At 37.7% G+C, this 26516-nt stretch overlaps 1 protein-coding gene across 7 annotated transcripts in view; it reads left to right on the forward strand.

Moving 5' to 3' along the window:
* LOC119017747 (protein diaphanous homolog 3-like) overlaps positions 1–26516 on the forward strand; it is a 170003-nt gene that overhangs the window by 24586 nt on the left and 118901 nt on the right. For all 7 annotated transcript variants that reach the window (XM_037094715.1, XM_037094720.1, XM_037094721.1 and 4 more), the window contains 12 exons: positions 8297–8371; positions 8666–8735; positions 12003–12139; positions 12802–12907; positions 15058–15168; positions 15682–15800; positions 16014–16130; positions 18743–18861; positions 18967–19031; positions 19838–19942; positions 22033–22341; positions 24020–24134. In XM_037094715.1, the coding sequence (XP_036950610.1) occupies positions 8297–8371; positions 8666–8735; positions 12003–12139; positions 12802–12907; positions 15058–15168; positions 15682–15800; positions 16014–16130; positions 18743–18861; positions 18967–19031; positions 19838–19942; positions 22033–22341; positions 24020–24134 (1448 nt within the window). The remainder of the gene's footprint in view (positions 1–8296; positions 8372–8665; positions 8736–12002; positions 12140–12801; positions 12908–15057; positions 15169–15681; positions 15801–16013; positions 16131–18742; positions 18862–18966; positions 19032–19837; positions 19943–22032; positions 22342–24019; positions 24135–26516) is intronic.

Raw genomic sequence — 26516 nt, forward strand, 5'->3', positions numbered from 1 at the left:
ATAAAGATACATTATTCATTTGAATACAGTGAGCAAATTACACAATTGATGTGATGGATTCCATGTATGGGAATTGCTAATCATTTGGTTTCTGCAGATTGCAAACACTGCACAATGCGTTTAGAGACAACTCTATCTGTTGGGAAGTTGAGCACAGACTGTACTGGTTGTTCCATTATCACCCTGACCATCATGAAGATTTTATAACAGCAACTGGGTACAGCCTGCCTATGTATCAGTTTTTCAAAATATTATAGTGCTTCTCATTTATACACAATAATAACAAGGAGCCAGGAAAACTGCTACACATATAGTTTAAGATGAAGAAAACATGCACATGTGTAGTATCTGAAAAAAGACTTCTTTTTTTTAAATAATGATATTTATTGTACAGAACAGAATCTGCATATAGCATTGTAGTTTGCATTACTTAATGTTTGCAATTTTCACTCAGTGGGTGTGTTCAATTGACACAAGAGTATTATATACAGGGCCTATGTATGATCAAACTAAAACACAAAATCCTCTCATTTTAATTGGTTACCAGGCTAATGCAAAGATTTCCAAAGAAAATGCATTGCGAGAGGCAACACCTACACCAAATTCGCCTCTCAGGACAGTTGTCTGTACAACAACCTTTCTCAGATTGATACTAGATTTGAAGCAGAAACCGTCCTGAACCAACACAGGTCTTCAAAAAACATTTCAGAGAGGCAGAGACAGGAGATAAAGATCGACTGTAAGATACTCTTGATTGCACTGCATGAGAAGCTGTTGAAAAAGACACTAGTGTATCACCTAGAAATGAGAAGCATTGACCCAAGACGCATAACAGAATCTAAGGAGCTGTGCTATCTTAAATGAGACTGTAATGTTGAAGTAGCTGTTGTTGCCAAACATGGAGATGGGACAGTGTTTGATAATACCTTTAAGAAGTTTAGGGAGTTTTGTACCTCAACTGCTTTACATTCAGGGAACGGATCAAGTGGTCACCCTGCTGTATGAGACAATGGGACAAAACTATCAGACATGGAATATGGTGAATATTCTACTCTTCCTATGTCATTGACCGCTCATGGAGGATGTTTCACCAACAATTGACTGTGGAGAATCAGAGGGATAGGTCTCTGGTGGCTCAAAGGGGCATTGTTGACCATGTCAGGTTGGTTTGGGGCACAATAATGGTAGAGATCACCAAAGAGCTATTACGCTTAGCTGTAGGAGCCAGGTACTGTAGGTACTGTGCTGTACTTCTCAGTAGGAGAAAAAGAAAGAGCAGCATGCTGTTGACCTGAAGAGAAAGGCCTTCGCAGATGAGCTTGATGATTTGAAAAAGAAGAGGGCTAGGATGAAGGCTGACATTTGCGCCCCTTAAGAAATCTGTGGATGAATACGCTGAGAAAGCAGAAGCTACATGCAAGCTGACCTTCATCGTCACATCCAGCAATATCAGCTGAATGGCTGAAAAGAAATGAAAGGCCTGGAAAGGGAAAGATGTTCCATTACGTTATAGGAGGCACAGATGGCTTAAAAACCCCTGTATTCTATAGAAAATGGGTTCCTAACTGCTTGACACTGCTGCCTTCTCAAATGTGCTGATATGTCAATCAATCAATCAATCTTTATTTATATGGCGATTTTCATATAGAAAAAAGTACCTCAAAGTGCCTCACAGAAATAAACAAACAACAGCAGAAAAATAGAAACAGCAAAATAAAGGTAGGAGAAGAAAATTAAAAGAACGGTATGCTGTATACCTTAATATTTTATTCAAGACATTTCGCAGAACGTGTGGTCATGAACATTAGCAGAGGCACCACTGGAATGAATTGATGAACCCTGACTGAAGATCACAATACCTCTTTACACTCTACACAATGTCGTTCTTGGATAAAGAGTCCTGTCATGCTGTTTGCAGCTGATTGAGGATCACTGTGGTCTTGCATCATTTTCTAGATTCTCGCCTTGTGTTTTATGCCTGATATATTTCTGTTTGCAGCGTGTTGTGCTTTTGAACCAAAGGCTGGTGTATACACCAGTGATCACTCATCATTTTTTATATGAGTTGAGAGTTGTAAAACTCCACTTTGAAAATTCTGAAACATTCAAAATTGTGTTTAAACATATGCATAGAGGAAATTAATTTTTGCTGATTATCCACCTTGAAATACTTTCTCAAAATAGAACAGAAGTAAGTGTGCGTCACGTGGTGCTCTTTCACAGTCGTAACCAGTTCAACATTAGTGAATAAAAATGTTTGAATATTGTGAGTTTATACAGGCGTATATGTTGTTAATACAGCATACACTGACTGTCTCAGAACAATTACCTTAATGGTTTTAAGGTTTGACATGGCTAAGAAATCCATCCTACTGCCAGGCTCATCTTTTTTTTTTTTTTTTTAAGTATTTTTTTGGCCTTTTTCTGGCTTTATTGATAGTGCAGATGAAGAGTTTGACAGGAAACAGGGTAAGAGACAGGGAGTGACACGCAGCAAAGGGACCCGGGCCGGGAGTCGAACCCGGGTCCGCTGCAGAGCCTCGGCTTATGGGTCGCGCGCGCGCTACCAACTGAGCTATGCGGCGTCCCCAGGCTCATCTTTTTGAGTTCACTGTGAATAGCACTTACGCCCAGCACTGCTCTATCGCGCCTACTTGCACAGTACAGTGCATCAGTGATGGCACGTATACTGTATATAGGAGACGAAGAAGAGAGACTCAGTAATGTTTCCCAGAACCTGTTGAACACTCAGGCTCTATCAATTTAACCAAGAGAAAACTGGTGTTGAGAGCATTTAATCATAATGCACTGAGTCACGTCTAGTTTTTGATTAGAATAATTGAGATTTTGGAGAAAATGTACAAATGACACTGACTTTCATAACTTGAATTAAGCAAAAAAAAGTGTTGATTTCACTGGTATGATGGTACAGCGGTTAACACTGTTACCTCATTAACACTGTTACAGCAAGAGGGTCCTGGGTTTGATTCCCGATTCTGTGTGGAGTTTGCATGTTCTCCCTGTGTCTGTGTGGCCCTGCGATGAGCTGGCGACTTGTCCAGGGTGTACCCCGCCCTCGCCCAGAGACAGCTTGGATTGGCTCCAGCAACCCCCGTAAAAGGGATAAAGCGGTTACCAACAATGGATTGATGGAAGTGTTGATTTCGTTAATTGTGAATATGATGAGATATGTTAGTCATTTACCTTTTACCTTTTCTAATGGTGAAGATTAGGCATTTAATGGATATCAGTAAGTAACTATGGCTGGATCTGCTCAGTGTGGTCATTCTACCTCATTTGGTTGGACCTGCTGGCTATATTAGCTGCCTTCACTCATGGCAGTTGAAACAGTGACGTCAATAGTAACAGATTATGCACACCCACTGCTATTTATGGGACCCCACATGTGTGACACTGAGGAAAATCTGCGCTTCAGGTACTGACTGTTAACAACATCAGCCTTAATAAAACAGTCACGCTCAAGTGTAATGACAAAGTTTGTCTTGACCATAAATCTATCTTGGCTAGAAACAGTCAGCGGACAGCGCTAACCACTAGCTTTCTAAATAGCCCCATTACAACCCTGAGTTGTGGAATTGATTTGGCAGTAAAGGTATTTTGTCTACCACTGTTTTTGGATGCTGATCACTGTCACATTCTTGGCACTGCTGTAGCAAAACATCCATCCAACCCGTCTGATATCAGGCAGTTGTATTCTGCTAGTATAGGCTGACAGACTTATATGCTCTCTCATCAGATACCCTTTAGCAGGGCGGACTGAGTTAGAAGTAATTTGGTACTTCCTGCAGTTCCAAAGTGTCACACTGTGACGCTTACCTCTGACCCCTGTATACCTTACCTACCACAGCTATTCTAGCTCGCTCTCTCTCTTTTTGTGAAAAGAGGCCAAAGTATTGGCCCATAGGACCAGCAAGGCTACAGGATGTAATTGCATAAAATGGATTTGATAAATGGATCTGACAAACAAGTGGAAATTGCTATTTGATATTATATTACAACTGACCTTCAGATTTAAGGCCCCAGATTCTGTTTCAGTTAAGCTAGGGTAAAGTTTAGCCTCCCTCTTCCCTACACATTTTTTTTAATAAACCTTTGGTGCTCTTCCTGTCTCTCATGCACATACCACACATGTACTACCCACACAGATTCAAGATTACTTAAAGATCATACTCACAGTATTATACACATCAATGCATTTGCTCTTTCTTATTAGGGAATTCTACACACAGTGGCTGCTCTTTTACACCTGCATAACTTGCAATCCAATACAACAGCTTGTCATGATTTCTACTGTTTTCAAAAATGATGTTCAGATTAGATTAACCCTGACATGTATGTACAGATATCTTCTTGAACTGCTATTGCTACAAATCCTTATTATAATACCTCAGCTCTAATTTAGTACCCTTTTCAAAGCACACAATAAAACTTGATTTGCACTATTTCACACCATTTTTTAGAATTGAAATCTTTATATAAACATAAACAACATGATCTTTATGTGTTGCATAGTTTTTACAAGCGCCGTCAGTCAGTCCTCCCTGAATTGAATCACCTCTCCCTATTTTTATTTCAGATGTCCCACATTGCTGTGACATCAGCCTTCTCCTTCTCTCTTTCCCTGGAGAACGCTTCTGCAGTCAGTTAACTTTCTATGCTCTGGACAACATTTTAAATATATTTTTTCAATATGTGCTTCATAACTGCTGTAGCAGAGTGCAACACTGTGCTGCACTGCCAGGGAACCTTGGAGGCATTCTCCTGAGACTCCGTTAAAGTCAAGCTACCTTAGCTGTGAAGTTAGCCAGATAAGGTGCCTCATTTTTCTCTTTGATTTATGACTGTTTTTGTTTCCCAGGGAATGGGATGATGAATTTGTTTTCCTTATTTTTTTAATGCTCCCTCCCTCGGTCTGTTTCGTGGTGTCTTTTTTGAGGTGATAGCCCTCAGTCTAATATTGCTGTACTTCTTTTTCATCTGTTGATGGTGTGGTGTGATTACAGAATGCCTCTGAGATCATGAAGTAAGAATTAATCACTGTTTGTTGAAAATAAATAAAAATAGTTTGCAGTATCCTTGACATATCTTGGGAGACCAATAAAATAGGATACATTTTTGAAAAGTCATATGGGCATTTTAGGTAATGTTCAAGTAAGAGGTAAAATACTGTAAGCAGTCACATTTATGTGTGTCAGTATTGATTTGAAGGCTGCTACCAGAATCATACTTCTGTACACTGTTGACATTTATACGGTAGCAGCTAATTGCATGTTTGCATAACTGGAAATAAGTACCAACATTGGATCCAATGCTCCACGCCATGCACATTATTCCAAGATCGCCCCATTTCAGCCCTTGAAATAGTATTTTAGGGGAGATATTTGATAAATAGATAATCAAAATTTTACAACATGAATATTCCTGCTCTTAAATCTTACATTTTTACCACACTGAAGCCTGAACTCTGGAGAGGCTAAAAAGCATCCATTTGTAGCTGGGAGAAAACATACCAAGCAACAAAACTTTTGTGGCAGCTCTGAAAGCTGCTTCTGTAGCTCTGTGATCTACGTTGTGACCTTTGTAAACATTAATGGACCCCGGGCCATGCTGCGCTTTGATACTGCACTCGTCTGTTCTGTGTCCTATCTGTATAATTCCAAAACAATTTCAACTTTAAGAGGTAGCAGCCAGAGATGAAGCAAAGAAAATCTGTAGGATGTGCTTTCAGATCATTTTTGCAATAAACAAAACTCCAATGCTGATGACAAGTTTCTCATTTGCGATGTGGGAGTGGTGCCAGATGTTAGGAACTAATGAAACCCAAGGACTTCGAGAGCATGCTAGATTAGCAAACTCATTTTAAAATACTAATTGCTTTAGGGTCTAGACAGACAGCGTGTGAAATGCAAACTATGTAAGGGTACAAGGATAGAGAAACAGGTCACTTTATGAATATAACTACTGATTCCTCTTTGAAAGTTATCATCATTAACATGTATTTATTTGATCAACAAGGATGCTACTGTTTTACTTGAATTGTATTAACTAATGTACTAGAAACATTTCAGCCTTAATTGTATTGTTCTCCTAAGTATGACTTCAGATTAGTGTGTGACCACATGATGCTTGCAGTACATTGATAAACCCAGTAATTATAAGGAAGAAACAATTAACGGATAGCTGACAGGCCATGTTATCAAGAATAAAAGCCTCAATGCTGTCGGTGCTCGCGACTTTACACTCAAAACATTAAGCACTTTCTAATAATGTTTTAAAATGTTACATGGGTGTCTTTTTAAATCAAAGCACAAGTTAGCTGTCCTTATAGAGTTATAGGATTTAAGTCACTAAAGGATGCCAACTAACTTGGCTTACCTAAGCTGCAATGCCAGTCAGGCTATTACCTGGCTGCAGTGGTCCATTTGTCTTTGAAGTAAAAAATAAAGAAACATTTTTACCTTCTAACATTATGGAGTGCACATTCAAATTTGAAAGCACTACTTGTGCTGATATATTTAGGGATTGCACTCAAATCAAACATGCCTAAATCTTCACCAAAGAAGCCTTTCTGTGGAAAATGTTGAAGGAAAACTGAGCAAACAAAACAAGAATCTATCATTTGTTAGCAGCCTCAAAAAACAAAAATACTGTTTGATACTCTTCTTTCCTTTCCCAACAATCTAAAAACAGACAAATAAACGTGTGTTCACGCGTCTTCCTACAACCCCCATACCCCTTTTCAAGAAATTAAATTCAGATAACAGCTTCCAATTTCATGTTGTCACCTTGAGAATTTCTGTAGATTTGATGCTGGGAGGCATGCAGCCTAGTGATTAGAACAGTACAAAAACTGAATGCTAATGTTGAAAGATGTTATTCAGTTTCAATCAGGAGGGAGGTGCAGTCGCTCACAATCTCAATCACACTGTCTTCGCCTCTGTTTTACATAAAGGTGTCTGCCTAAAATTCACAATCCAAGAGGTAATACAGTTTTTTTTGTTTATCTGTGTTCCTTATTTGAATTACATGTGAAGCTTCTCCATTCTTTAAAAAAATGTCCCTGCTCCATCTTCAATTACCCAGCATCAATCTTGGGCGAATACCTTGGATCTCCAGTATATGATTTTTCAGTGACAAGGAACAGTCACACGATTGTTATCTCTATTTCTGTCCCTTTTTGATTGTATCCAACAATTGTTTTCATAAGGTCAATATAACACTCACCCCGTTCCTTCATCTGTTTAAAGTATAAGTTTAACAATCATTGTAATCTGATAGTATGAAGACTAAAGGATTGTGTAAATGAATGGCTTGTTTTTCTGTCTGTCCATGTGAGTTTTGTTTTCCTTCCTTCTTTATTTCATTACTGGACTGTGGCGATGTTGTATACATGCATGTGTGTCATGTGTCTCACACTGGATATGCAATGGATACTTTGCTCGAGTTGGATGGAGTGTCTTTTCCTGTCCTACCACACATTCAACCATATTCTTATTTACAAGACTCTTCTTTGCAGAAGTACATCTTTCAAAAACATAAAGGAAGTTATCGTCATCGCTCCCAGGACTTTTTTCCCACTAACTCCTCCCTAAAGTCTCAGTAGCATCAGTACACTGCTCTGTCTGCTTGGAATCAGCTCGAGAATTGTCCGAATCTTTGGGAGCTGGCGTCACTGGATGCATTTATAGTGATTCTAAACTGTGTGGAAGACAGGACATCTGTCTGTTGATGTCATGAATATTGATGAATGTTTCGATATTTAATGAGTCAGCAATTTGTTTTTTGTCTTTGCTTCACTTGTTACATGTTTGCTTTATGTCTGCAACCACAGAACTGTATTGCTGCCTTTCATGGGCAGATTTTTTATTTATTTTTTTATCTCAGTGAGACTTCACTTCATAGGCCAACAAAGGTTGAGCAAATATTTTACATCAGAAATGTACTGAATGAATTTTGCGTACATGCCTATATAGATTAAGTGTAAGTAACTGTAATTGCAGTAATGAAATACTAAACACATGTTTGAGAAAGGTTTAGTAAGGATGACACCATATTACTGTAATGCTATAAAAGTGAACTTCTTAGATTACTAAAGTTTCAGCTGTGTCTGAACATGCTTCCCATTTTATGTTTCACTCTATAGGTTTTTCTTACCAGGCATGCAATCCTGTGTTTACACTTTTTCTGGCTCCACAGTGGTCGATGTGATAAAAGTGTTGCCATCAGTTGTCAGTCTTACACTGTTGTGATATTGATTTAATGTTTGTTGTTTCAGTTGGGTGCAGAGCTTCGGACATGAGGGTCTTGGACTACTGCTGGACATTTTGGAAAGGTTGCTGTTCAAGAAACAGTAAGTTTATACAGTCGTTCATGTTTATTCCTGGGCACTCATACCTACATCATCAAGTAATCAGAAATATTGGTAATTTCTACCTTGTTAAGTCATTTTAACAAAATGCTGTTGTTTATGTTTGCCAGTGTATTTGCCAGTCAAAATATCACTTTAGTGTTCAAACTGATTTCTGTCATCAACACTTTTCTTGCAGTGACCTTCTACAAACCTTCCTTCATCTGTAAATGAAAATTTTGTTCTTCATGCTGTACATTAGAGATTAACTACCCCTCATCCCTCTTTTATCCATAGGCAAGAGAGGATTGACAAAAAGAACCAACATAAAGTTGTGCAGTGTCTCAAAGCCATCATGAACAATAAGGTAATGACAACAGATTTTTCTATGATTAAACCCATTTGATAATTTTTCCTAAATTTTGGTTGTACAGTAAACAGAAAAAAATGCAATGCACTTATCTGATCTCATCTGTTCATAGCTGGAAATTATTTATGTCGGTGGACATAATAGCCCACCATAACTGTGTTTGTTATGAACTTTCATTAAGGAGCCAGTGTGGTGGTGGGTGTGTCTTGTACTATTCCTGTGTTAATGTTAATAGGAAATGTATCCCACAATGACAGTTTTGTCCTTTTACCCTTTGGGGAAAAAAGAGTCTATTTTAAATAACTTCCAGTATTTTGAGTTGAGTCTGTTCTTCAAGGGTAATTTTAGTCCCATCCACATCAACATCTGGTGTTTTCGTGCAATTACTAAATAAGGCACCTGGGATTTCAATCACAAAGGGCATATGACCAGTGGAGGAGCTGCGCAGCATCGCAACAATACGGTGCCAATGAAAGGGAGGCTAACTAATGTCCTGATGCAATATGGATGGCAAAGTGTGACACATCTGCACAGATCCAAAGTTCCTGGCCTGTTCCTGTGTGTATATATATATATATATATATATATATATATATATATATATATATATATATATATATATATATATATATATATATATATATATATATATATATATATATATATATATTATATATATATTATATATATATTATATATATATATATTATATATATATTATATATATATTATATATATATATTATATATATATATTATATATATATTATATATATATATATATATATATATATATATATATATATATATATATATATATTATATTATATATATATATATATTATATTATATTATATTATATTATATTATATATATATATATATATATATATATATATATATATATATATATATATATATATATATATATATATATATATATATATATATATATATATATATATATATATATATATATATATATATATAGGTAAAGTTATTGAGAGAGGGAATGATTGTTTTAGTGTTGTACTACTGCGCAATTAATAACCATCAGTCACAAAACGGTATTTCTGTTTCTATGTTGATTAGCTGTGTGTGAATATTGCATCTAAAACAAAGATGTAATTTTTAAATAGATCTATCTGTTGAACATTTAAATTTTTTTGATGCATTGCCAATGCAACAGGATCCTTTGAAATACTTATAGTTAGACATTTAGTTCCTGGGTTGAGTTCTTGGGACTCCTTAGCTCTTGGGACTATTTGCTCCAGTTAGGCCATACCACAGTTTGTTTAGTGGATATAAAGATGGCCATTCAACACAAAAGTAGGTTACAAAGATAAAGCACCCAAGCAAAATAATCAAAATGATATTTTGAAGAAACATTACAAATAGTGCAGGACAGTAAACCAAACATGTACAAATCCTGACATTGCTGTAAATGGGTTTTCTTTATGCAAGCTGTCATTTATAGCATTAATGTACCTAAAAGTGCAATGAATCGCTGTCAGTATTTTTTCCCCACAAAGAATGTATGTATTTTTGTAACTAATTTAGTTATTATTTTATTAGATTGTGTAATTTGTCAACAGTGACAACAGAATTTGGCAAAACAATGCAATTGAATTGTGATACATTTTTTCCACTTCAGGTCAGTGGAAAATAGTATGGAATTATTATCCAGGCTGAAGCACTTGTGGATCTAAATATGTTCTGTTGAAGTAGCTCTTCTCACAGTGCTTCAGGTTTTTCTCCTCATGTGCTGTTAATCTTCAGAAGCAATAGAGAAGAAGAAAAAAAAACAAAACTTGCCACATGGAGCTAAAACCCAGCGGAGACAGATATACACCCGCTCTGGCACAAAGTGTGCTGTAAGGTCTCATGTAATCCTGCGTCTCAACAGGCGCCAGACGCCAGCATTTACCCGTAGGCCTCTCTGTCAGCGCAGACCTTTCCCTGGCTAGAGAGGCATCTTGGGATGGGATGTACCCACAATGCCAAGAAGACAGGTGTTCACTGCCAGCTGTCAGTGCAGCCTTTCTTTTTGCTGCCTTTCTGTGTCACACAGTTGCGTGCTTGGTATTGTCTGCCACCGATGGCGTGACAATGAAATTCAAAAAGTTGAGACACTCAGAAGCTCCCCTTTGAGCAACGTAACGGGATCAAGAAAACCGATCTCATCAGTCTAGGTTCAGTGTGTTTGCTAGAATGCATATTTAATCCAGAAGCATGCAGGTTAAAGCTCTGAGCTTTTACTTCTATTTCATTTTCATTACTTTCTAAGTTTTCTTTGTAAACTACGGACTTTTGTTTTGGTCAGTAGTATTTAAACTGTCTAAAATTTTACAGTTTCAAAAAATACACCAGAAATGTGTGTTTTGAGTTGAGATAGGTTGACAAATCTGCTCTACCACTGTCGATTATTGTTTTGATTGAGTGACACAGGGAATTCAGCAATCACATTTTTTATAATGCCAAAAGTACATGTTGGATCACTGCGCTCTCGTCATGAAGTACCATTTGTAAAGCCAATGATTGTAAAAAATAGTTAAGATTGGAAGTCAAGCTGAAGATGGGGAATGTTTCTTACATAGTCAACATAACACTTACACTCTTCAGATACAAGGACTTCTGATTACAACATAGCTTGGATTGCTGGCTGTCTCGTCAAATTTATAAAGCCCACATTGAACAGGCAAAAACTACAATTCATATGCTCAGTAATGCTTGGTGTTTCTACCAAAGCATTTTTATAAAAAATCATAATGGAATAAAGGTGAGAAAAACAGAAAAACAATATCACTTTTTGACACCTTTCTTGGTAAAATAAGTTCTGTCATTGCTATACAAAGACTGAATTCATACTAATGTATTATTCTTACTGGATATTTTATAACAAAATCAGACATTGATTGACTATCTTTGTAAAACTGAAGCACAACTAATAGACTGAATTCTCTGTGTTAAGCAATAATTACAGCTCTGAATGTTGCTGAAAATATTCTTAATTGTACAAAGCAGTTATCACACCCTAGGATTGCTCACAATATATATATATTTTTCCCTTGTATTGAATCTTCTTGAAAGATTTTTTTTCTGTTTGCTGCCTTCAGTGTCCAGTGTAAATTAAAACCCACAGAGTATAATTTTTCTAAATCAGTTGATAATTACTTTGCCATTCAATCACATTTTCACATGACATTGTATACTTGTTGTTGCAGTTACGCAGAATTACAGCATATTTAGCTTTGTGTTTTCTGCAGTATGGCTTGGATCGAATCCTGGGGGAGGAAAAAAGTCTTGCGCTACTGGCACGAGCCATTGATCCCACCCAGTCTGGCATGATGACTGATGTGGTAAAACTGCTGTCAGCCATCTGCATTGTGGGCGAAGAGAACACGTACGTTGTGGCTTCATTGATTTATCAACATACTGTATAAACTGAAAGTATTACTGCTTTTCAAATTTTGAAAGATGCATTTGTACTTATTTTTATGTTTACAAAATGAGAAAAAAGACTTAAGTCTTGACTGCCCTTTCAAAATTATGATCCAGCTGATGACTCTCCTTTTATTTCTTGTCAATTAACATTGAACAGCATTGATGGTGAAAAGCATCAAAAGCATAGAACAGCTAAAAGGCTGAACTTAATATGCCATGCAGTCTTTTGTGAAAGCCAAAGTCACTCTCAACAGAATGTATGCCGGTGCTGCTTATTGTAGACAAGGTGTTTTGTTTTGTTATGCAGGGAAAATGAACCGAGGGATTTTAATTAACTGCACTTTCAAGTTAGATATTATAAGAGCTATTTTAAGAGTTGTTTAAAAAGTACTATGGTTTACATTTTCAGATACAGGATATAACAATATGTAAAGTGAGTCTTTAATTACAATCAAAATGAATTAATTATTCATCATACACTAAATCTTAGGCCAAATTGACAAGGATGGAACCATGGATAGAGTGCAATAAGAGAGAGCTCATGGTCAACACACCTTCAAATGAACCATACCTTTTAACTTTTGTGAATTGCGTCCATATGCATTCCATGTTCCCCTTTAGTTTGGAAAAGGTCCTCGAAGCCATCACCACAGCAGGGGAATGGCGAGCCACAGAGAGGTTCAGTCCCATTGTCCAGGGACTACGAGATCGCTCAGTTCAATTACAAGTAAGTGCGAAGTACATGTAGAGCATTGTTGTTTCCTTCACATTTCTCTGAAATGACATACGAATAGCTGTGGGAAGATGACCATTCCAGAATATCACAGCCACACTGTGCTCAGGGACTGTATGTCTGATTATTCTCCCGTTAAGGTGCATTTTAAAGATCACAGACCTTTTATAATTCGCAGACATTACCATAACCATAATGTATTGGTGTTAACTGTTCTATTTGGATAACAGTCTTCCATGATTGAGTATTGTATGTGATCAAGTTTACTGATGATAGTGTTAGCATATCAGGGGCACATGAACATTTGTTTACAAGCTGTCAAACACGTTATATAGTAAGTACTATCGAACCAGGATTATTTCATAAGAAACAAGAAAACTCAATATAGCAAAACAAAAAAAAACCTACGTCCGTAGATTACAGATTTACTCTAATCTATACATAAAGAATTATTTCCTAAACCAAAGTTAATATAATGTAAACTTGGAATCCTTTCCAATCCACTTTTGAGTTTCAGAGGTTTCTACCTGCCCATGTACACTGCCGATTTTATCATCTGAATCACTTTATATTTTATCCCTCCCTTTCAGATGTAATACCTTCCCCTGATATGAATACACTTGAGATATATATGGGCTCATTTATACAGAGACAGCATTGGTTTGTGTCACAGGAATGTAATTTGTGATTAAAGTATGTTGTTAGCATTTTTAATTGGTAGCTGAAGGACTATAAAGAGAGTGATTATTCATCCAATACCTACCACATGCTCGCACCAACACACTGTCATGTAAGACCATTTGCCTCTTCGGTTGTTCAGTATTTTACATGCAATGACCAATGCTAAACCTAATTTAAAGATGATATCTCTAGCATTTGCCTTCAGTTTGCTGTAACTATCTTAGACATCACTATATGGGAGTGATGTAAGGAGGCAAAGAAGATTGCAATAGAAACCAGAATTTCCTTCAAATAGAGAGATTTAAAACATGAAACTCATCTGTGCTAGTCAAACATAGCCCTTTGTACCAAAAAGTTTGAAAGGACTTTGTTGTTTTTATTGATGCTTTCACATTGTTTTTCAATTCCTTATACACAGCTCAGTTTCCTTTTTTAACCCCATGCATTATTAAAGCACGGATACTGGTATTCTAAGTATGGCATGATTTGGCCAAAGGCTTTCTGTCCAACTTGACTACATTTATACATGGTCTCCCTTGGCAGCATTTTGCCTAGGGTAAGTGTACATTTAGACAATGAGTTTAAAAAGACACATGGAACACCGAGAGAGGATGTGGTGGACTTGTAATCTAATGTAGTTATGCTGAATACAGAGATGAGGCTAATGAAGATGGTTGAATATACAGGTACAAGCTGAAATCAAATAACCAACTTGAAATCCTAACATAGCATCATTGATGGGACGTTTTACTGATAGTATGTAACGCATTGCAGGGATTTGTCTTGCTCCCCCATTGATTACGTACCAAAGAAAATGCGGAAGGTTGGAAATAATTCTGATAACTGTCATGTTGTGTTATGTTAATGATAATCATGTAATAATATTACATAAAATACTTTTAAATATTTTTTTTAAATGGTACTTACAGATTGATAAAAGTGGACAAAAGTGCCCGGACAGAAACGAGAATGTGCTATCAGATTGTCAATGAACCTTAAAACATCTCAATATCCTTCCTGGGCTCGGGCATTGCCATAACCTCTTTTCACACATGAGTGGATTGCTTTACTGATCAATAATTGATTTTTCTGTCCGTGTTTGCCCGGCTGGTTGAAGAGTCACAAGATGCAGCGGTCCCTCTGCTGTAAACCAAACTCAGAGGGGAGTGAAAAACAGCTTCCAAAAGAGCGAGTTTGTCCTTAAATTGACTGTTAGTTTTGTGTGTGTGGGTCTGCAGTTGTTGCATTAATATTAAAATCAGCCCCCCTAGTTGGTGACTGGAGAAAATAGACATGCATTAGTTATGGTCCTCTGCTTCCAAGGGACATAACTCATTTAGAATGCATGCCGGCATGCTTTTCATCAACTTCTGGAAGAAGTCCGTCGTCTTTTTCTGTGGCTCTCTCTCACTTTTCTCTCTCCCCCATCTCTCTATCTGTTCTGTGTACGCTTCCTCTTGCAGGTGGCATGCATGCAGCTCATCAATGCACTAGTAACATCTCCTGATGAGCTGGACTTCAGGCTGCACATCAGAAATGAATTTATGCGCTGTGGCTTGAAAGAGATATTGCCGGTAAGCACAACATAAAACACACACACACACACACAAACAGATACATGATATGAACTCACACTCACCTTATATTAATATTCAAATGAGTTATCCACTTCATTGAAATATTGTAGATTTGCTCCAGCAAATAATTTATGAAACACAGACAAGAGTTTACACGTCCTTGGTCTTTGCCAGCACCCAGAAACCAATAAAGTTTCTAGTGCCTGGGCTAATAATCTTCCGACAGCCTTTTATACCATCTACCTAACATGTTTATCCGTTGTAAACAATGTCGCCGTTGCTGCCAAGAAAACAAAACAAATAGATTAAAGTGAGTAGCTCGTCCCCTCACCTGTTCATCATGATGAGTAATGCCGTTTAGAATCTTGTCTTTACTCGAGATTGATACTTCCCTTTTCCACTGATGTACTGAAGGAGAGGCTTTCAAGCCATTCACACTGGTTTATTTAATTCTTTATCTCTTTGAATCTGCTTTACCTTTTGTTCTTCCCTACCTTACTCCATCTGTAGCAACTGGCAACCATCAGAAATGAGGCCCTTGACATTCAGCTAAAGGTATTCGAGGAGCACAAAGAAGAGGACATGATAGAGTTTTCTCATAGGCTTGAGGATATCAAGAGCGAGCTGGAATATCCTTTTCATGATTACTGGCGGAAGCATATAACTTCAAGGACAATTTCAGTGTCTGTTTATTGTGAAAGCTGGCTACTATACATTTGAAATTCTCATGGAATCAAGGTCAGTTATACCAAAAAATTGCTTTAAATTCTTTTATTATTTCAGTAGCTTCTCCTTTTATGTGAACATGCAGGGTTTACATATGAGTCCTTGACTGTCTGCACTGATGCGGGGGATGTGTTCAGTATTGTGCAGAGCATGGTGAAGGACAGCTGTGCAGAGCCCTATTTCCTCTCTATACTGCAGCACCTGATGCTTATACGCAATGACTACTTGGTCAGGTAACAATCAGCAACACCCACCCACCCACCCACACACACATGCGCATGCACAAAAATATTCAAATTAAAAAAAACAAGTCAACTTAATTTACTTTTGAAGTTTATCTTATGTGCAAGCATTTTTCTTTTCTACTTTCCTCTTACTTGATTCATTATATCCTTACCTCATTTAATCTCTAAACAATTCTGTTCATTATCTGTACTATTTACTTCATAAACAAGTCAGAAGTGTCAGAGGAGTATGTCAGTGAAACTTGTGTATGCCAGTGTGATAATAGTACTGTAGCTGAATACACACAGAAGTCTTAGGACCCTGTGTACAGAGGTAATGATGTACCCTGGTGAAGAGCTTATGTTTTGTGAAGGTCTCACTCCTTCTGCCTTAAACAACCTCAATGACATTTGCTAACAAAGAGAATGCTGTCTCTTTCATCACCAAGCCATCTATAGCAACCATTGCTCCAGAGTGTTTCTCATCTCCTATTAATGGCACTTTTCAAAGGCTTATTTTATGTTGGTTCACCCACAGCTGGGTGTGAGTTAAACCATGGATTGATCAAAAGATGGACCTTTATTCTGAAGAATATGAAATGCAATCACCTGCCGTTTTCCCCCCCGCCCAAAAACAACACCTTAAGTGTCTGACTGAAATAATCATGACATCTTAAGGTCGTTGTTTCTTATGGCTACTAACAATGGTGCCATTCATTTTATAAGCATTAGTAGCAGCATGAAAACATTTACTTTACACACAGACCACCCACCACTCACCCCTGAGTTTAATTTTCACAAACCACGGCATGTCTAGACTACACAGTCTTCTCTATTTATGCTCTTTGAGGATAACCACATAGATTAACATTTATGCTTACTTATATTTTCTGCCTACTGGGCCTGGTCCATTGTAGTTTTTTCAGTTTTTTCTTTTTCTTCATAAAACTCAAACTATGTGCTGCGACCCTATTTGTACTGTTGCTGAAGTTTGGTGCTGTTCTGAACATTATTTGTGGTTTTTTGATGGCGATTTCTTGCTGGAGGCGTATACTGCAACGTATTGTTTTCGTGTAGTCATTTCTGAGGTTGCTAAAACTACGTAAGCTAGTGGTCTGCAAACTTGATCTCTTGAGGGGGGTCTTACTTGCTGTCATTGTGTGTTAGACCATGGATTAAATTTACACCGGAATATCCCTTTAAGCTGTTTATTTCTTGGTATCCCTGCTGTCAAGAATATATAATCTTCTCTTCCACAGGGGTCCCAATGTCACAGAGTAATGAAAGGATCACCAACAGCTTGACTGACAAGATGCCTTATTTTGTGCGATTGTTCAAATACAAAATTATAACAATGATTCCAACATGCAGCTCAACTTTAAGAATCATAGACATGCTACGCATTACCTCAGATCTAGTCTCAGCATTGTTTTAGGAAGTGCTACAAGGCAGTGTCCCTTATTCATGGTTGTTCAAAAGTTGCAAAGTGTTAATCATTTGGTGTAGAAAGGTTATGGACGCTGGCATTGTTGTAAGATAATGAGCAGATCTAACAGACTCATTCCCTTTAGTTTGCAGCGCACTGTAGCTCCTAGTTTTGCATGTCATCTGTTGCTGCATTATAATATCTACTTTTTCTTATTGTGGCATACCCTTGGTTATTCTGTGATCATTGCCTTCAATAGAGGCATTATAAACAATTCAAATGCAATTATTCAGCAACTGTTAATAGGCTTTTGTGTGTTCAACATTGTTAAGAACATTCAAAATGATGATTTCATTCAGGTGTGAGTGGTGTATAAATGGTTATTTTAAGCTTCAGTAGAAAGTTATCAAAAGACCCTTGACTTGTGCATCATTAGCATATGCTTCATGTTGGGCATATTCCAGTCCCAAAAATCAAGACAATTAGGTTTTCTATGCATCATCAATTTAAGTTTTCATGCTAAAAAAAATCTATGCATATCAAAGCCTAAAAAACTATGCCATAAGTAAAATATGCTTTTTTTAATGGAACACATACTCCCTTTTATATGTTTGCTGACAGTGGAGTTACTAACCCCTCTTGTGTTCAGCCGCATAATTCTTATTTTGTAAGATGGTCATGTTTTTCTGCTGTCTTATCTCCCTTACTTTTTATCGTTATGTCCATTTTCTTCTAAATGACTGTGAATTATGTGGTGTTACAGAAAGATGTGAGCCAATTCTAGACAGACCTGATTCTCATTTCAACAGCAATTATGTTTGAATTCCACGTGTTGCGTGAACATTAGGCCCAATTGGACCCTCCTGTAGTGTTAAAAGACCCACTATGCTTAAGAGACAGGAGCTAAAAAAGAGCATTTCAGACCGAGGGGAAATAAAGTTTTGCAGCACTGGGCAGTATGAGAAAACTAACTTTTTGTGTACTAAAGCATGTAAACGTGTTAGTAAAGCCAAAATAATATCATGAACCTGAAAATTAGCATATTACAGAATGTCTCCTTTGAAATCACTGACTCTGACTCCCTCTGACTCTTAAACAAACACAACTGTTTAAAAGTATGTAAATTATTTGAATAAAATTATGTATATTTTTGCCAATCTGTCTAACTTTCTTTTCTAACTCAATTGACTTTCAGGCCTCAGTACTTCAAGATCATTGAGGAGTGTGTGTCTCAAATTGTGCTCCACCGAAGTGGCACTGACCCAGACTTTAGTTACCGCAAGCGCCTGGATGTGGACTTCAGCCACCTCTTAGGCATGTCACTCACTTTCTGCCTTTTTTTTTTTTTGTTTTTTTACATTACACATATATTCATAAAACATAAATGACTGTCATTCTTTTTTTGTTTTTTGATTTCAGAGGTGTGTGTAGATAAAGCTCGAAGTGATGAGAATGAACTAAGAGCTTCAGAACTGGCACAGAAGGCAAGTACTGACAAAAAAATTCTTCTCATCCCATTGGATCGCCACTATACCACCTGGCCAAACAGAACACTATAAGGCTTGCTGACATTTATTCTAATTAGTTGTATAAAATAACATCTCTTGAGATAATGAAACATTAACCATGTGAGGTAAAAAAAAAACAAAACAAAACACTGACTGTGTTATGAAGACCATAATGCGAGATCACAGCAGCAAGAGCCAAACATGCTATAAATGTGCTTTCATCACTTAGCAGAAAATGACATCATTTGGGAATGTGTTTTGGCATTTTGCAGTAAAATAGTAAACAGACTTGTGGCCTTACAATACTCAAATCCCATACTGCAAACAAGGAAAACATTTTTGATATATTAGGTAAATAGAACCAGTTGTCAGTAACAATGTCCTAGAATTTTAAGTGAGAACTGTGATGTAAAAAACATCCACCCTCAAAGTAGATGAATAATAAAATGTGAAACGTGTGAAGTCAAATGGATTGGCTGCAGTGATTAATTAACGTCGGTGAAGCAGCAGGTTGTAGATCCTGATTAGAAGGATAGGCTCACTGATTGGCAAGTGTATAAGATACTTAAGGAGTTTAATAAAGGCTTAGATATTTGACAGAAGCTTAAAAATCAATCAGTAGATGAAGGTAATCAAGGCCATATTAATGTTGATTGTGTAAGATAATTATATCATTAGGGTTAAGCAGGTTTTAATGAATATGTTTTTTAAAATTCCTAGGTACATTAATTTGATATCACTATGTGCCTGTGTGAGTAATTTGGACATGTGTTTGTTTTTAGTTTGACGAGGAGTTTCTAAGCAGACAGGAGGCACAAACTCAGCTTGTTAAGTGTGAAGAGAAAATAGCTGAACTCCAAGCAGAGCTACAGGCCTTCAGGTCCCAGGTACATAACCTTTTCATATTTGTTTTCAATGTCAGTGTTTGTAAATTGTGTAAATTCTTTAGGGGATGTGGGAAAACGCTATCTATGATTACTCAACAAAACCCATTAAAGCTAGCATAGAATGACTCAACTTTCTTTTCTTACTTTCCATTATGAGATGTTCTTTTTATTTTGGGGTATGGATGTAGTGGGGGTTTAAATCCACTGGACCTTGCAGTTTGGCTTGACATGGAGGCTGCTCCACTGGCTAGCTGACACTAAGTCTAATGAGAACACTGACCAGTCCTCCATGTTGGCCATTTCTGATTCTCTGATCTTTATCCCATAAGAGGAAATTGTTCTAAAAGCAATTTATTCTGACAACCCCCTTCAACCTCACTGCTGGGCCACTCCTCACCCCCCCCCCCCCCCAACACTCCAGAGAGTTGCTCCCACGCCCTGGCACCGCAAGATAACCACACACTCAGAGAGGGGAAGAGAACTTCCTTTTTATTTTCCTGATAATTTTTCAATTTGAGAGAACAAACACAGAATGAATACTCAAATAGTACCTTTGTTCAAATGGAGACAGTGCGTTTAGCCAAAATGGGTACATAAACACACACATGTCTTGCTCTCTTTGCCTATCTATCTCAGTCAAAATTCACTCACTTTACATTCACTCACACACACACACACACACACACACACACACACACACACACACACACACACACACACACACACGCACACACACACACACACACACACACACACACACACACACACTTGTTAATTTAGCAAAGGTGTTCCTCTCTCTGGAGGCAGTGGCAGAGTAAGGGCCCAGGGCTGACCTTTAGTGTACGTCTTTAATCTAAAACTGGTGTATGGATCAATAAGCCATTTGCTCTGTATGATACAATTTATGAAGCTTTGTAGCGCCGGTTATAACATTTGATTTTTAGCTTTGGAAAAAACAAATTATTGTGGGTATGTTCTGGACAGAATCCGGGCGGTATATGAGCATTTGGCCACTGCTGGATGGCTGAGAGAGCGCACCTCCGTTATTCGTGGCACAGTGGTGTTCGAGAAGAAAGCATACTGTGCGACACATTGGCAGATGCTATAGTTTGTCTGCTTCCACTTTGTCCTGCTTGGTTTCTGTCGTCTTTCAATTTGGTCTCTGAAAAAGGAATTCTGCCATTTCCTTTAATTAGCTACAGGTTTCTTAAGCACACCCTGGGAAAAAGAAAGGTGTTCCGTAATCGAGTAACATTTGCTAGGATGTAAGCAAATATCATTTAACATTTGGTGAAACTAGAATAAAACAAACTGCCACTGCAAAATATTGTCTTATTGTCAGAATGATTAAAAAAGAAACACAGGTTAAAGCTGTTTTAGCTTCTTAAATGCTGAGAAAATGCAATTTATTAACCTAAATGGCCATTTTGATACTTGGAATTGCATCTTCTGTTATTTAGTTAAAGATTTAAAATGAAACTGTAAAGACAATTCACACTACTGCCCAGATAAATGAATATGGGAAAGTTGATATTGCAGTGACAATAATTTTGGATCTTGGTATTATTAGATGATCATTTTATACTCAAACCAAGTTTGGCTATATGTTAACTTTTAATAGCAGTTTATTTGATTTATTTAGATGCAGACTTTTTGCAGCACATTACTCAGATACCCACTTTACCACCAGTACAGTGCAGCTATAGACCTATTTGTTTGCCACTGAGCTTCAGTTTGGTTGTGGGTTTATAAGTTAAGTTTCATCACCAGTTCAATAGTTTGACTCAATTACAGTATGTTTTTTTCAATAACTTTGGATGTCTGTGGAGTATATCATGCTTTTGCTTCAGGGCTGGTATTTGTCAGTAAAATAATCTGGTTTAGGTGATTAAGCTTTGCTGTTAATGATAAGGAAATAACATCAGCTTGGATTTTAGTATTTTGTTCATCTGGGCATTTATAGTAATTGGCAATGTTGCTTGTATAAGACCTTTTTATTTATTTATTTATTTTTTTTAAAAAAGGCTTTTCGCTTTTTTGGGTGTATTTTATATGTAAGTCCCTTTTATCTTTTCTTCTCCCTGCTAAAGTTTGGAGCTGTACCCGTGTCTCTATCCTCTGCCCACAATGGACCAGCACCACTGTCTGGGCCTCCACCCCCTCCTCCAGCACCTGGGATGCCAGCCCCCCCTCCACCGCCGCCTCCACCTCCTTTACCTGGCTGTCCTGCTCCACCACCTCCACCTGGAGTGCCTCCTCCTTTTGGTGCCCCCCCTCCACCCCCTCTGGGTTTTGGGGGTGGTTTAGGCTCCCCCACCCACCACGCGCTGCCTTATGGTCTCAAGGCTAAGAAGGACTTCAAGCCTGAGATCACCATGAAGCGCCTCAACTGGTCCAAGGTAAGACAGTGCAAAAGTTTTTCTAACATTTACACACCCACATTTTCATACACATAATGTATGACATAACATAATGTAGGGAAAACAAATTAACACAATGCACTCTAATATAGCACTAACTAAAGCCCAAAAGAAAACAAAATACTATGGAGTTAAATCAACACATCACTGACAAAGTGGACAAAAATGAAATATTTATATTTTGATTTACGTGTATATGACATATGACTTCTAATTGATAACTGGTAGTATTACTGATGTATTTAGTGAGTAATCTTCAGTAAAGAAATGTATAAAAAGATATTATCCCACTCTGCTGGATTATAGTGAACAAAAAGTTTTGGAGAAGAAAATTTAGGCCATGTATTTATAGTGGCCCTTTCTCTGCTCTTTGTTCCTGATATTCATTGGCAGCATCTAAGCGGTGCAGATGTTTTGCTAAGAATTAAACAACAACTTTCTACTTCATTGCCAAGCCAATAATAATTGAAAATACCAGATGATCAGATGCTATTGTCAGAACAGCCTTAGCTTCTACAGATGTTGTTCGCTGCAGAGCAATATCAGTTCACACCACAAGTGATATTAGTTTGTGCTTTGATTAATAATTTAATCTCGGATGAACATCTGTACAGGTGTTTAGCAAACTAAACCATATGTTTGGACTTTTTAGTAGGACATAAGGAGCAGTTATGGCACAGCTGTATGGGACCCCCACATATGGTTATGTTTGGGACAAAGCTGTTCTGAAACTTCTTAAGATTTCAAACTTCTAACTATTGACGACTGGCTCAGCCAGTTTTAAAAGGTAGCGTCTAAACATGTTATTGATCAGAGCTCAGTGATGAGACCTTCTTGGACAGACAGGCAGAACCACAAATATAAGTGAGCAGCAGCAAACTCCTAACACACCATTGGATTGTTACTTCCTTATAACTACAGTGTTAGCAAGCAGTTGTCAGCATACACTTTGAGCAGATACAGGGCCACATGGGCATCCCATTAGTATCACATTTCAACTGACTCAAGTGGGACCTCCAGTCCAATTTTCACTGGCATTTCAGCCTGACTAAGTCCTCAGAACAATATATTGTGTTTTAGCTCCAGTCACCCTGTTGGAGCTTAGTGTTGCCAGTTGCATCCTTCATTTTGATTTTAGGTCCAAAAACTTGCAGTGTAGGGTGATAATTTTAAAAGGCATCAGCAGTGCTAGCAACCCTTTCGCGTACAGGAGGTGTTTTGCTTCTAAATATAGCTTAATGGATCTCCATTAACTTTAAACAAGGAACGTATCCTTTATAACCCAAGGTGGTGTGTGTGTGCGCGCTAGTGTGCTTTTTATCATTCTATCCTGATGAAGGCAATATATGCAAACGAGTAGATACACACGTTCACAATCATCTGGATCATGGTTACTGACAAAAAATCCCCAAAAAGCAATAGACTTTTATTAATAACAGAAAATTAACAATTAACAGTTTGGGATCCAAAAGTTTCGGGATCTTTTTGCAGTAGGTCCATTTGGATTAGCTTTTGTAGCTTCAACATGTGGCCAGTGTCTGACTAGAATGATGCATTTTCTTTACATTCGCATTTCCCTCTGTTAGCTTTCATAATCTATAAAAAACAGAGTCACGTGTCAACCAAATGTGCTGAACTGTGGAAATCTGTTTTTCAGATTCGCCCCCAGGAAATGTCAGAGGGCTGTTTCTGGGTGCTGGCTGATGAGGACCAATACGCAAAACCAGAATTACTCAGCAGAGTAGCTCTCACCTTCTGTTCACAACGAACAGGTCAGACTTTAACTTCAATTTTTACATATATTCATTTATTGTCCATGAACCTATTCTGAGACAGCTTAACTTGTTATTACATGATATATGTGCTTGTTTGTTTCAATGAGCTTTACTTCTGTCTCCTTGGCTCATGACTGTGGCACTCTAGATTAAATTTTCAGTGAGATGTTCGGGAAGAAATGGCATGGTTTCTCAGTTCAGCTAGAGTGGTGAAACAAGGAAGAAAAATGTGATGTCCCTTTGTTTTTGTGTTGTGCATACATCTGTGCTTGTGAGTAATTGGCAATGTGTCTTCATTGAGGAGGAATTGCGTGAGAAAGACACAGGCATGCGTGTGATGGCTCCTACCAACCCTCTAGGCTACTGTTAGCAAACAGTGTGCTTTTTATCACTTTCAGTGAATGGGTAGTGAGATAGCTATTATAGAAATCATCTCTTATTTTTCAGTTCAATTTAGTCCAATTTCTTCTGCTGTTTCAAGTGTAGGTGGAGGTCCTATAAATGCTGAATTAACTATGCTGATTTCTTTTCAATGTCTTATTTATTTCAAACTTTCCTTGGCCAGTTCCATCCCTGGTGTGTTCTTTAAATGCACTAGTGGGAGATATGGATCAAGCTGATATTACGACAGCACTACTGCATCCATGTGATTTTCATAATTGTTTAAAACTGTGTGCCAAAGTGTACAACTCATGTTGAATTCAATTCAATATCGAAATAATGTCATGTCTTTCCCCTTTCCAGAAGTGTTGTTAGAACTCCTTACATATCAGTTTGCAATCCCCAAGGCTGTCATGCTGTTTCAGATTTTGGTGTGCTATTCTGACTATTCCTAGTGGTAATGCTGTGTGTTGAGAAACTATACAGTTATATCCTATCACAAGTATGGCTGGGAAGATCTGGAATATTCATGTACAAGGTTGCTGGAATGATTAAAGCTTCAGCAAGAAGTAACAAGAGATGTCATCAGTCTTGTCCTCTCCTGTGCCTGGTCTATTAGTCCCTCCTCTGATGATTTATTCACGTGTCTCATGTTTTCTTTCTTGTCTTGTCACTGACTCAGCTAGCTTACGCCAATTTGAATTATTCATCCAGGTGTTATCTACCTGTCACAACTCTATGCTGCTCCTCTCAAGGCACATAAGACCTCCCCCCTTATACACAAGAACACCCTTGTTCTGCATCCTCAAGGTGTTGAATAATGGAGGCAAATCTAAATGGCAAACAGGTAGAGAGACAATCAAGCAGGTGTTCTCTGGATAGGGCAGAGGAAGGCTGTCCATGAGCTCACAATTGCTGGTTGGGCCCAGAGCCTGTACATGTTCACACACAGCATTTCACTTTACTGTAATCATGAAACACACTTTGCGTCATATGAATAGGCAATCAAAAGCACTGCTCTGCAGTATGCAGACCAGCTGTACAGTATGTGACTGCCCATAGGTAGTGCATTTCAAATTTGTTGAAAAAAATGCATGAAACTTTGGACCAAAAAAAAAAACTCAGTGCTTGAGTCCATTCTCTTAGTTGTGTTTCCTCCCTTCTCTGTGGAGGTTGGAGGAGCAGCATGACTGATGGTTGAGCTGACTGGACCCAGTCGCCGCTGCTGCTTTGTGTCAGCGAGCATACTTGTGTGTGCATACGTGCGTGTGGGCATGTCCTCTTATTAACACAGCCATGTAGCATCATGTTTGATCTCACTTAAGAGCAGCAGCATCTGGATCGGCATTAAAGATTAAAAAGGACACGGTATGAAACAGAATTCACTCGCTTTTTCTTATCAAATATTCATTTACATCCCTTGAAACTTCCTTATTCGTTTGTGATGGTTGTGTCTGTTGCTGTTGTTTTCTGAGAGAATGCCTGCCATCCTGTATACAAACTGAGAGTTTGGATGGGGACTTGGAACATTTTGTTTTTAGACTGCCATTGTTGTATTTTTGGCAGACCTCAAGTTAATCAAGTGAACATGTAAATAGAGCGATTGTTTTTTTAATTATTTCTGAAAGTGTTAAGAGAAGGCTGAATTACACATTCAGCCTGAATCAACAGTATAAAACTGCATGTGGAAAAGAAAAGTCCATTTTTATTTGTAGACAGTAAATTCACAATGGTAATATCCTTTATTGCTCCTCTCTTTATCTATTCAGAGTAGGATTTGGTTTATGGCAAAGGGTCAGTGCCACTTACAACACATGTCCTCAGTGAGCAAATTGCAGTCAATGGGTGCTTTTACTTTTGAGTGAGCGGGTCAGAGCGAACAAAATTAAATAAGACCACACTGAATAATTTGAGTTGGTTTATGTGTTTAGATTAATAGTGTAATTACAGAGTAGCATTAACCACAGGGGAACTGACAGCCCATCTTGCATGTTAAAG

This window comes from Acanthopagrus latus, chromosome 4 (assembly GCF_904848185.1).
Source record: "Acanthopagrus latus isolate v.2019 chromosome 4, fAcaLat1.1, whole genome shotgun sequence".
NCBI classification, from domain to species: Eukaryota; Metazoa; Chordata; class Actinopteri; order Spariformes; family Sparidae; genus Acanthopagrus; species Acanthopagrus latus.